Source organism: Oncorhynchus nerka, linkage group LG26 (assembly GCF_034236695.1).
Source record: "Oncorhynchus nerka isolate Pitt River linkage group LG26, Oner_Uvic_2.0, whole genome shotgun sequence".
NCBI lineage: Eukaryota > Metazoa > Chordata > Actinopteri > Salmoniformes > Salmonidae > Oncorhynchus > Oncorhynchus nerka.
In genome coordinates, this window is record NC_088421.1 from 16,812,764 (window position 1) to 16,825,351 (window position 12,588).

General features: G+C 44.4%; 1 protein-coding gene across 2 annotated transcripts; it reads left to right on the forward strand.

Moving 5' to 3' along the window:
• Window positions 1-499: 499 nt before the first annotated feature.
• On the forward strand, window positions 500-12,588 carry LOC115110413 (zinc finger CCCH domain-containing protein 7B-like). Of its 2 annotated transcripts, XM_029636049.2 has the most exons (23): window positions 500-678; window positions 935-1,002; window positions 1,156-1,192; window positions 1,474-1,671; window positions 2,104-2,262; window positions 2,680-2,760; window positions 2,981-3,034; window positions 3,502-3,544; window positions 3,661-3,857; window positions 3,952-4,372; window positions 4,514-4,575; window positions 4,761-4,869; window positions 5,577-5,735; window positions 5,905-6,113; window positions 6,693-6,793; window positions 6,876-7,057; window positions 7,368-7,447; window positions 7,574-7,731; window positions 8,025-8,130; window positions 8,370-8,478; window positions 10,753-10,880; window positions 11,097-11,266; window positions 11,473-12,588. In XM_029636049.2, the coding sequence occupies exons 2-23, from the start codon at window positions 944-946 to the stop codon at window positions 11,651-11,653; spliced, it is 3,003 nt and encodes a 1,000-aa protein (XP_029491909.1). In that variant the 5' UTR covers window positions 500-678; window positions 935-943; the 3' UTR covers window positions 11,654-12,588. The 2 variants fall into 2 exon arrangements, with proteins under 2 accessions (XP_029491909.1, XP_029491910.1); XM_029636050.2 differs by lacking the exons at window positions 500-678; window positions 935-1,002; window positions 1,156-1,192; ... (2 more) ...; window positions 2,680-2,760; window positions 2,981-3,034 and adding an exon at window positions 3,041-3,137.

Genomic DNA, 12,588 nt, shown 5'->3' on the forward strand with positions numbered 1-12,588 from the left:
TTATATGTACATATTATTATTCATCCCTTTACATTTGTGTGTATAAGGTAGTCGTTGTGAATTTGAAAGATTACTTGTTAGATATTACTGCACTGTCAGAACTAGAAGCACAAGCATTTCCCTACACTTGCATTAACATCTGCTAACCATGTGTATGTGACCAATAAAATGTGATAAGATCTTTGTTGGTGTTGACCTAGAAATAATAAAAATGCCTTGCTTCAAGAGGTAAGATGAGATGAAACTACTCAATATCCCCATCTGCTGGCCTTTGCGCCAGAACTACAATGAGAATAAATAAAAAATGAAAGTGAAAGCTATCCTAGCTAGATTAATTTCTCAAATAAAATACAAATGCAAATGTTTTAATTTCGCGTATAATTGATGACTTCCTTATGACATGTCTAAACATGAAACATTTTATTCACAGCACACCTCACCCTACCCTTGAAATAATCTCACTAGGACCTTGTGGCAGCCAAGCAACTCAAAAATAAAATAGGGAGGGAGGGAGTTCACTGTTCAGCTGTGGAATTGGAAGTGAAACTCACATGTAAACTGTCCATGCAAAAATACCCTTGCACTGGATGGCTGGTAGCTGTACAGCTCTAAATTCTTTGTGCTGAGATTTTCCTCTGTCCATAGCAGCAAACGTCGATTTATGTGTTTTATCACCAGGTGGGTTGTAAACTTCCTCGAATCGTGCCCAGCTAACGTTAGCTAGCTAGCATGAAAACTTGAGGCATGGTTAACTATTTATCTAGCTAACGTTAGCTAAACAAAACAAATGTTTGGCTAAACTGGCCAAGTATTGTTTTCTCGTTGCTGTATACTTCGCACGAGCTCTTGAACCTAGTTTATTTATACTGGCTAGTTAACGTTAATTCGATAGTAGACGTCAATATTATGTTTATGGGCCTTTCTCTTTTTACAGTGTGCAGAGATGGACATGGACCGTCAAAAGCGCCAGAAGGGCATTCAGAACGCCCTGGGATTCATACAGTGAGAAATAAACATTTCCCCTGCAATTCCCACAAGTTTTCAACTAAATTGTAGCCAGTTGCTCTCTTACATGTTATTCATCCTATACCCACAAACGACCATACGGCACTAGTTCACTTGTATTGATAGGTTATCTTTTCCTCTGTGTCTTAGGTCTTCTTTGCCTTATCCAAAGCCTGAAGGCTATAAGGTAGGGATTAATGAATGCGATGACTGTCTTCTCTCTTGACCTTAGTCTAGGCATGTCTACACCCCCTATACTGTTCCAAAGAACATGTTGTGTGCTCACAGTCATGCAGCTTGCCCTTTGCAGCGATTTCTCCTTTTCACATTTGGTCCATGGGAAAAAAGTACCAAAAACAGCCATAATACTGATTAGACACATCCATGTCCTTTATGGCTTTTCCTGTGTACTGTCTTTATCTCACTCCCATGCCATATTCCTCTCCTCTTCCCTGAATGTCCCTCCAGGGGTTTCTGACCCAGTTGGTGTGTGACCTGCTGGATGAGGGGAATGCAATGTTCAGGGAGGGTGAGTGGCAGCAGGCCATAAAGGACTTCAGTGAGGGTGTTAACGTGGCCCACTATGCCCAGGCTGAGTCTCTAGAAATTCCCTCAGCCCTACTGGAGAGTCTGTATTTCAACAGGGCAGCAGCCTACCACAGCATGGTGAGTCAGAGTGGTGTGTCACCAGGATTATGCGTCTTTGATCCACAATATGGATGATTGAATGAGGTTCATGATTCTGTATACAAAAGATATGAAGTCATCTCTTAAATCAAATATTTAATAGCAATTGTGTTGTAAGCAAATGTGCTGTAGTGGGCAAATATTGAACCAACGGTGAATACCCATGGCACTTTCAGTATTTTGTGTTGTTGCATCACATTGTTTCATTGCATCATGTGCAACATATTTCAGCCTCATTGAACTTTTGCCATCATGCCACACTTCCTCAACATCCCCTTGAAGTTACAGAGCCTGTATCATCTATCATTACCCCATTCTCATTAGCCTGTATTAACCACTGTATGGCCTTAGTCTTTCACTCTGTGGCAGAACCCACACATTACCTGTCATCTCTTTCTCTCCATCTCTCAGGGGGAGTATGAGCAGGGTGTGCAGGACTGTGACAGTGCGCTGGCGCTGTGCAAAGACAGTTGCAGGGCACTCTACAGGAAGGCTCTATGCCTGCGGGAGCTGGGCCGCTTCAGAGAGGCCTACAACTGCAGCACGGGCTGCCTGCTCACTACGCCTAACGTGAGTAACATTATGAATTACCCCTTCACATCAGAGGCTGTTTTCTTGGACTAGAAAAGCGTGCACACCTTTAAAAGGTTAAGTAGCATATTGTTTTTATCTATAAAAAGTCTAGCACAACTAGCAACGTTTCTTTTTACCACTTGACATATGTCATTTGGGATTCCTCATGATTATCTGCTAGTGGAGAAGGATATTTTAATTTCATACAAGTGGATTTGTTTCCACATTTCCTTCTCTCCTTCGAATACCTTTTGATGTTTTTCAAAAGAATGTGAGAAGATGTGACGAGGGGGGAGACCTCACACCGTACTTTTGAAGTATCATGTAGCTCAGAATAAGTGTTTGAAATTAATTTAATAAAAAGCTTATTTAAATGTCAATAATAATTAAAAAAAACTATTGTACTCTTCATAGGACAAACACGTGTATGAGTTGGCACAGGAGCTAGCTAACAAACTGGGCCTGAAGATACGCAAGGCCTACGTTAGCACACAGGTGAGAATCCGTTTCCAAAGCAGAAGGTCTAGATTTAAACAGCATGGCAACTTACCTTCCATGATAAGTGGCTTGGATTCAATTGTTCTCAATCTGCCATTCTCTGACCAAATCTGCCCTGGATTAAATCTCAATTTGGATTCATAACAATTGAAGTCATTAAATTTGACATTTTCTTTAGGTTGCCTCTTTATGGAGTTAGTATTTGTTTCCTTTGCAGGAGTCGGCCACATCTGAGCAAAGTAATGGGAACACAGTTCCTTTTGCAGGAGAGGCAAGTACAACCACTTTCACCATTACACTTTTAAGGTTGAACTATGCAGAAATCGCTCTGCCATTTCCTGGTTGCTAAAAATAACAGTTTGTGTAATTATAAGGTAATTATAAGCTAGTATTGTTTAGAGAATCATTGTACCATCTAAACCGCTCTGAAATATATTTTCCATAACCAAAAATATTTTTTTCAGGTGTTTGAAGCTGGTGTACAAAACCGAAAGTAAAAGACGCAAAAACAAAACATAAGAATAGGAAGCATATAAATAGAGCACATAGAAAATATCTATCGCTTTTTAGACTTGCTTTCAAGTAGAATGATAGAAATGTGGTTATAGATCTATGTCAATTTAGTCGGGCTGCCCAAAAATTTGCCACTTAAACTGGTTGAGATTTGGAATGTACTTTGGTTTACCTGTTGATTTATTGTCACTTAAACAGCTGTTGTCTTTCTCTTTTCACCTCAAGATGTATGGCAGTGGTCTGGATTCCTTAAGTGACATTTCATCAGGTAGTAATTCTCCTGACCAGAAATGTTGAATTACCTATCACATTGTAATGTAAGGACTATCAAAGAAGATTTCTTCTAGAAAATGAAACTCACCTGTTCCCTCACCCTGTTTTCAGTTGTATTCTCCTGCAAGCCTCTATCTGCCGCTATCCCAGTTAGTGATGAATCCTCTCCCTCTGGTCCTCTGGTCTACTCCAACCTTCTGGGTAGCCCTGTCCAAGGCCCTCGGGGGTTGCCCTTCTCTGTGCCTGAGTCAGAGCACCTGGGTGACAGTGAGCTGATGGGAGATGATCTAGACAGCCTGCTGGACTGTGTGAGTTTGTCTACTGGTTGACGTAATATTTAGATCTAGCTTCCCTGAATCTGTCAATGCAACTTCTCATTCTCTCCCTCTCGTTCTCATTCAGATTCCCCCTCAACGTGCCTTTCCCATCATCCTCCCCAGCTCAGCTTGTGTCCCCATCCAGCTCCCGTTTCCCTCAGGCCTGCCCGCACCCTCGCCCCGGCTCCCCCCAGCCTTCTTCAACTCAGCCATCAGCCAGCTCAACTCTCTGGACACCTTCCCAGGCATGGGTGGGGAGGATGCCCTAGGTGTGCTGAACTCTTTAGATGGCCTTGATGCACTAGACTCTCTAGATACTTTAAACAACCTGGACACCCTTTCAGACCTTGGTGGTGGGGATGCCCCGGCTCCCACAACAGCACTCTATTCACTTGATGCCTTAGATGCCCTGGACAGTTTTTACCCACTTGGGGGTGCAATAGCAGCCAAACCAGTGGTGGTGGGGGGAGGGGGGCTGGACTCCCTCTCTAAATTCAACCTGCCTGGTGAGTCGATTGAGGGCGGTAATGTCTTGTTAGCTTATAGCAATGTATACATGGTTCATTTTTCTTGTTTAACACCAAGAAAGTTGTGAATCTAATGTAGATGTTATAATTGATTGTTTTTTGTTCTCACGCTATCTTAAGGTGCAATAATCTCCCACAATGTTCTCTCTGCAACATGTTCGCCCAAAAAGTCCAAACACACAGTAAGCCATTTATTTCTGTCAGCAGAATTTGCTGGACTCCCTCCCGTACATTTAAATTAAAACATTTATTATGCAACATTTAGGTCACATACAACTTTGTAGATGGAGTTCACCTTTTACAGTGTCATGCTAGTTTTACCTTGACATATTAACCTAAATGAATTTCTATTACCATGGCGATGTAGGTGGTAAAGAATGGCCAGGTCTCCTCCAAGCTTTCTCAGCTTATCAAGAACCCCCTAGCAGCCACCCATGACTTCATGCAGGCCTGTGCCACGTGCTACAGCTGGATAGGTACAGTAGTGGTCATGAATAACTTGCTCTCAGACAGTGTCCTTCCCCCAGTTTACTACTTACTACTTTACTACTTTTTGTTTTTTTGTAGTCTACTTTTTCTCCCCAATTGGTAGTTAGTCTTGTCCCATCGCTGCAACTCCCGTACGGACTCGAGAGGTGAAGGTCAAGAGCCATGCGTCCTCCCAAACGCGTCCTCCCAAACACGACCCCGCCCAGCCACGCTGCTTTTTGACACACTGTTCGCTTAACCCGGAATCCAGCCGCACCAATGTGTCGGAGGAAACTCTGTACAGCTGGCGACCGAAGTCAGCGTGCTTGTGCCCGGCCCGCCACTAGTCGCTAGAGTGCAATGGGACAAGGACATCCTGGCTGGCCAAACCCTCTCCTAACCCAGACAATGCTGGGCCAATTATGCGCCGCCTCATGGGTCTCCCGGTTGTGGCCGACTGCAACACAGCCTGGGATAGAACCCAGGTCTGTAGTGAAGCCTCTAGCACTGCGATGCAGTGCCTTAGAGCGCTGCGTCACTCTGGAGGCGCCCTACTTCTAACTAACAAGACTGACAGTTTCAAGGCCATCATAGCACTGAGGTTCACTTCTCTATTGTTATTATGTCCCCCCTTAACTCCCCTTTCTCTCTCTGTCTCTCTCCCCCTATTTACCCGTATATCACTCTCTCCTCCCTCCCTTTCTCTGTCTCTCAGGTCCAGGGGTCCTGGACTACCAGCACCAGGAAGAATTGGCCCACCGTTGTAAGCGGGACATTCTTCTGTGTAGGATCAGGGCTGCAGAGCACCCTGTCTGGAACAGGGTGCGACCCCGCCCCACACACAATTTTACTGGGCCGTTTGTGCTCTGCAAGGGTACGGAAAATAACAGTCACTGGTGTGGGAAAGAGGCTCTGTTTAGATGAAGAAAATGTGTGTGTGTCATAGGACGAATAACCCAGTTTTAATCTGTGGGAAAAGGTCCTAAAGGTTAGCGTTGGTCTGTTTGTATATGTAGTAATCTAAGTTCCTTCCCTCTGTGCAGAGGTGCTGGAGACTCAGAAGTGTAAGTACAGGGCGGGCTGTACGTTTGCCTACTGCCAGGAGGAAGTAGATGTGTGGACCCTGGAGAGGAAGGGAGCCCTGAACAGAGAGCTGCTGTTTGACTCACAGAGCCCCAACAATGACAGGCCCACACTCAGCATCAAATGCCTACTGCAGCTCCACAACGGCATGTTCATGTACCTCTGTGAGGTAGGACACACACACACACTTGTGCCCTTACACAGACCCGCCTCCATATGTCCAAGCTTGACCAGTGAAACATGGTAGAGGGCTGCGAGTCCCGACAGGGAGCGTGCAGTCAGACAGACTACTTTGGGATGAAAATATATTTTCTTGTCCCGCAGATTATTTGGAAACGGTTGTCTTTCTGCTTTGTATGCTTAAAAGCACATGTTTTGCATTATTCACGCTCTGCTTCAACTTCAGTAGCCTACCTTTCCTCTCCTAGTTGGGAGTGAGAGTTCAAGTGTGTAGAGTATGTGTGGTCTCATTGAAATAGAGTAGGCTGCCTACATGGGCGGAGAATCACGTGGCCGTTAACTTAAATATGATTAGACTGTAGCTTACCACAGTGTGTATAAATACATATTGATAATGGAAAGAAGTGGAGGTGCTCAACCAATGTGAGATGAGGTGCAATAAAAATGGGATGGAAAAAATCTGTCCTGCGCAGACCTCAAACAACCTTACTCATGCTCCCCTCTACTTCTTGTCTCTGTTTACCTCAACTTTCCCCCTCGTTCTCTTCCCCCCTTTCTCTCTCCTCAGGAGTGCTATGACAGTAAGCCCAGGATCATCAGTAAGCACAGTAAGGAGGTGCCGTCCACCTGCTCCAACCCCTGCGCCCGACACCCATTCGACAAAAACAAGTGAGTCGTGTTTGGTCCCCACACACACACACAGACACACACACACACAAACCCTCACTCTTCCCCCCCCTCTGCCCTGCAGGTGCCTGGTGCATGCGGTGAGGTCCAGCAGCGTGCACTACACTAAGATCCGCCCGCTGTATACCCAGTGCCAGTTGGACGTGTGCCGCCATGCCCAGCGCTATGGCTGCCAGCGAGAGGACAGCTGCTCCTTTGCCCACTCTGTCATAGAGCTCAAGTGCTGGAGGCTGCAGCAAGACTCTGGTACAGTCAGATTGATGCACACACACTCATGAACATTGTACTTGGTCTCAGACACAGAGAGACATACTTATTCCTGTCTAATAAATGTGAAAACATTTAAAAATGTTTTTAATGTAAAATATCTTTATTTGTAAATGTTAATTTCTAAACTAAAAGTCAGGAAAATTTCAACAATGTCCAGTAGGTGTCAGTAGACACTGCCATTCAATTTTGTCACAGTTGATAAACACTGTTCATAAATACTGTCTGTAAAAAGTGATGCCTAGGCTCGACTAGGCATCACTTTTCTGTGTATGTTCCTGTACTATAGGCATCACTCATGAAGAAATTGTTCAGGAATCCAAGCGACACTGGCATAAAAAACAGGAGCAGAACACACACAAACCAAAGGTATAATATCCCTACTATGCTACATCTCATAATATGGTGAGGCAACGGCTCTTGTGTAGTTTGTCTGATTCTCTCTACCTTTTGCCTCTGTTTTTGTCCTCTCTGTTTTTGACTCATTGACTATAGCCGGTGTACATGCCACCACCATCTTCATCCTCAAGTGGTGGAGGAGGCAATAGCTTGAATCTGAAGAAGAAGTTTGTTTGTGGTCAGTGCTGGAGGGACGGGCTGGTCAGCGAGCCGGACAAAGCGCTTAAGTACTGTGCAGCCAAGGCCAGGCACAGGTGAGGCTGTACCCTACCTAGCATCCCTAGCCAGATGGAGGCCAGTGCTTCACTGTAGTATGCAACAATTCTATATGACTGACCACTGTTATTCACTATTGTCTATCAAATGGCCAATGTATATTAGATGTGTAGTCTGAGATATCTGTTTGGTTTTTTGAATAACAATAGAGACTGTTCATCTCGGGGACACAAACCAAGGTGTATGGAGCGTTTACAGCGAAGCCCTATGTAATTTAGGATGGTATCTTTCTGGAAAGTCCACCATAACTCTTACATCTCTCTCCCTGTAGTTGGACGAAGGAGCGTCGGGTGCTGTTGGTGAAGTTCTTAGAGGGAAAGAAATGGGTGATGGTGCGGACGTTGCCTTTAGCCAAGACCTACCCCCAGCAGTATGACGTGTGTGCTTCCCTCTGCTACTTCTCATGCACGATCTGCTTGAAATTATTTTTGATAGACTCAACCAAGCATATTATCATTGTGTCTATTTAACTTATAATGAACTATTATGTTTGTGTGATCATGGGTAACGGTATATATTGGTCAGTTGAATTTAATACTTAATCATTGACACTCTGCAAACTTGTTTCCACAAACATCCTCGCAGTCTGTGTAACGGCATAACGTGTCCCCCTCAGATATGTGCCAATGTGGTGAAGCAGAAGAAGTGCCACTACATTGGGAACTGTGCCTTTGCCCACAGTGAAGAGGAGAAGCAAGTATGGACTTATATGAAGAACAATGGCTGTAAGTATACACTATATTTTCGTTATCCATTAAACCTTTTGTTCCACATTATCGCCTTTGTTTACGTTGATCTATGAGAGGGATTGGTTCAGATGCCTATTATCCCCACCAGTACACATTAAATCAAATTGTATTGGTCACATACACATGGTTAGCAGATGTTAATGCGAGTGTAGTGAAATGCTTGTGCTTCTAGTTCCGACAATGCAGTAATATCTAATAAGTAATCTAACAAATTCACAACAACTACCTTACACACAAATGTAAAGGGATGAATAAAAATGTGTACATATAAATATATGGATGAGCGATGGCTGTGCGGCATAGGCAAGATGCAGTAGATGGTATAGAGCATTATATACATATGAGATGAGTAATGTAGGATATAAACATTATTAAAGTGACTAGTGGTAGTGATACCTTTTTATTAAGTACATTTATTAAAGTGGCCAGAGATTTGAGTCTGTATGTTGGCAGCAGCCTCTGTTTGTAATGTCTGTTTAACAGTCTGATGGCCTTGAGATAGAAGCTGTTTTTCAGTTTCTCGGTCCCAGCTTTGATGCACCTGTACTGACCTTGCCTTCTGGATGATAGCGGGGTGAACAGGCAGTGGCTCGGATGGTTGTTGTCCTTGATCTTTTTGGCCTTCCTGTGACATTGGGTGGTGTAGGTGTCCTGGAGGGCAGGTAGTTTGCCCCCGGTGATTCATTGTGCAGACCTCACTACACTCTGGAGAGCCTTGCGGTTGTGGGCGGAGCAGTTTCTGTACCAGGTGGTGATACAGCCCGACAGGATGCTCTTGATTGTGCATCTGTAAAAGTTTGTGAGTGTTTTAGGTGACAAGACAAATCTCTTCAGCTTCCTGAGGTTGAAGAGGCGCTGTTGCGCTTTCGTCCCTACGCTATATGTGGGTGGACCATTTCAGTTTGTCCGTGATGTGTACGCCGAGGAACTTGACTTTCCACCTTCTCCACTACTGTCCCATCGATGTGGATGGGGGGGTGCTCCCTCTGCGGTTTCCTGTAGTCCACGATCATCTCTTTTGTTTTGTTGACGTTGAGTGAGAGGTTATTTTCCTGACACCACACTCCGAGGGCCCTCACCTCCTCCATGTAGGCTGTCTCGTTGTTGTTGGTAATCAAGCCTACCACTGTTGTGTCGTCTGCAAACTTGATGATTGAGTTTGAAGCGTGCATGGCCACGCCGTCATGGGTGAACAGGGGAGGGCTGAGAACGCACTCTTGTGGGGCACAGTTTTGAGGATCAGCGGGGTGGAGATGTTGTTTTCTACCTTCACGACCTGGGGGCGGCCCGTCAAAGTCCAGGACCCAGTTGAACAGGGCGGGGTCGAGACCCAGGATCTCATGCTTAATGGCGAGTTTGAAGGGTACTATGGTGTTAAATGCTGAGCTGTAGTCAATGAACAGCATTATTACATTGGTATTCCTCTTGTCCAGATGGGATAGGGCAGTGTGATGGCGATTGCATCGTCAGTGGACCTATTGGGGTGGTAAGCAAATTGGAGTGGGTCTAGGGTATCAGGTAGGGTGATGACAGAAGTGAGTGCAATGGGGGCGATAGTCATTTAGTTCAGTTACCTTCGCTTTCTTAGGAACAATGGTGGCCATCTTGAAGCATGTGGGTACAGCAGACTGGGATAGGGATTGATTGAATATGTCCGTAAACACACCAGCATCCTGGTCTGCGCATGCTCTGTGGGATGCCGCCTGGTCCGGCAGCCTTGCGAGGGTTAACACGTTTAAAATGTCTTACTCACGTTGGCCACGGAAAAGCAGAGCCCACAGGCTTTGGTAGCGGGCTGTGTCAGTGGCACTTTATTGTCCTCAAAGCGAGCAAGGAAGTTGTTTAATTTGTCTGGGAGCAAGACGCCAATGTTAGCGACGGGGCTGGTTTTCTTTTTGTAATCCATGATTGACTGTAGACCCTGCCACATATGTCTCGTGTCTGAGCCGTTAATTGCGACTCTACTTTGCCTCTATACTGACGCTTTGCTTGTTTGATTGTCTTGCGGAGGGAATAGCTGCACTGTTTGTATTTGGTCATGTTTCCAGTCGCCTTGCCATGATTAAAAGCGGTGGTTCGCGCTTTCAGTTTTGTGCTAATGCTGCCATCAGTCCACGGTTTCTATTAAGGAAAACTTTTAATAGTCAGTGGGTACAACATCTCCGATGCACTCGCTCACCAAGTCAGTGTACATCAATGTATATGGATTAGTATTGTTACTTACGTTCCTCTTTGAACCTGTTCCTGAAGTGAAGGATATTCAGCAGATGTACGACATGTGGCTTACAAATCAAAACCGTCCGGCGGATGACACCCTGATCACCCAACACATAGAGGAGAAGCAAATTGTCATGCCAACCGACTATGCCGAGCCAATGGTGAGTGAATGCACTTACTCACAAAACATGTTTGTTGGATGTAGAACGCAAACAATACATTCACCTTTCTCATTTGTAAAAGCTATCTACCATTATCAAGGACTACATTTTGATAGTGTGTGCGTGCATCTTCATGCAATGTATGCATATGTCTGTCAGTACGTTACGCATTCATACACACTATGAAGACAGTTCTACTGTGCGCGTGTATTCTAGAGCGGCTTCCACTGTCGTCTGTGTGGGAGGCATAGTAACAGTGAGCGCCAGTGGCAGCAGCACATCTCCTCAGAGAAACACAAGGACCGTGTATTCAGCTGCGAGGGAGAAGACGAGAGCCTCACCTGGACATACCGCTTCCCCGGACTCCGCCTCGCCCTTTGTCCCAGGTAACACTCGCCCAGAGTCACAGTACTGGGTCTCAATACTGTAGTTCCTTTCTCATTACCCATCAAGAGGTGCACTGTATGCACACAGAAAACAACTGGGATATGGCAGGGTTCACTTACCAAACCCTTGTCCTATTTGTTCCTATCAAATTTTATCGGTGCACAGTGATTGACATATGCATAATATAGATCAATGTGATTGACAGGCTGGAGAGTGGCTGTCTCGAGGGGGTGAGCTGTGACTACGCCCACAGTGCTGAGGAGCTGGTGGAATGGCAGGAGAGGCGGGAATTCCTGCGGCGGAAGCTGGCCAAGGCCCGTGAAGACATGCTCATCATGCCAGACGAGTTTGACTTTGGGAAGTACAACTTTCTCCTACAGGACTGAAGCCCCTGTCCTCTATGTGAGACACTTGTACCTGTAAACAGACAGCAGTCGTCTGTTTTGTTGAAAACCCTGGGGGGTATTTTCTTCATTAGTTCGGTATTAGTTAACAGTTAATACAGTTTATACCTGTTTGAGCTGGTTAGGACTGCAAGTGCCTTACTTGTCCAATATTTTCAAAAGGGCTTAACAAATGAGATCTTGGTGCCTAATTTGAGTGGGGGGGAAAAGTAATTTAGCACTGCCATTTAACAAAACCGTACCGATCAAATATCTCCATTACTAGTCTGTTTAGTCTATGTATGTCTTATTGAGGGATATGAAGAAATCATTTAAGCTTGCGTTCTGATTGGACTCTTTATTACAACCCTCAAACATTCACAAATGTTCTTCCATCAAATGAAAACCGATTTGCTGGAAGGCACAAGTTATTCACTTTCACTTTGTTAATGTGTCTTATGCCACTTAAAGCTGCAATGTGTAACTTTTTCGGTGACCTGAGCAAATTTACATAGAAATGTTAGTTAGAGCTGTCATTCTCATAGAACAGATCATTCAATGTGCCCTATTGCTATGCTTAATGTTCTTAAGTTTTGTTTTTGTACACCAGCTTCAAACAGCTGAAAATACTGTATTTTTGGTTATTGGAAAGATATTTCACAATTAAGATGGTACAATGATTCTCTACATTTGCTTGTTTTGTCACAAACTGAAATTAGGCAAAGTGTTTTAATTTTAGCAACCAGGAAATTGTGAGTGATTTCTGTATATTGCATCTTTAAAGAATTTGCTGCTGCCATTGTAGACAAACATTACAGAATGTGATCACAGTAATACAGGGGTACTGCAGGATGTTCATGGAAATATATAAAAACACATTTTATTTCAATGTTTTATTCAATATTGTGAGCAACAAGATTAAACATTTTTTAAAATTA

Excerpts from the sequence above, each read along its gene's own strand:
- LOC115110413 (XM_029636049.2), top strand. The coding sequence starts at position 944 with ATGGACATGGACCGTCAAAAGCGCCAGAAGGGCATTCAGAACGCCCTG. Across the intron at positions 4,870-5,576 it reads CACGTGCTACAGCTGGATAG|GTCCAGGGGTCCTGGACTAC; the intron begins GTACAGTAGTGG and ends TCTGTCTCTCAG. Across the intron at positions 7,058-7,367 it reads GAGGCTGCAGCAAGACTCTG|GCATCACTCATGAAGAAATT; the intron begins GTACAGTCAGAT and ends CCTGTACTATAG.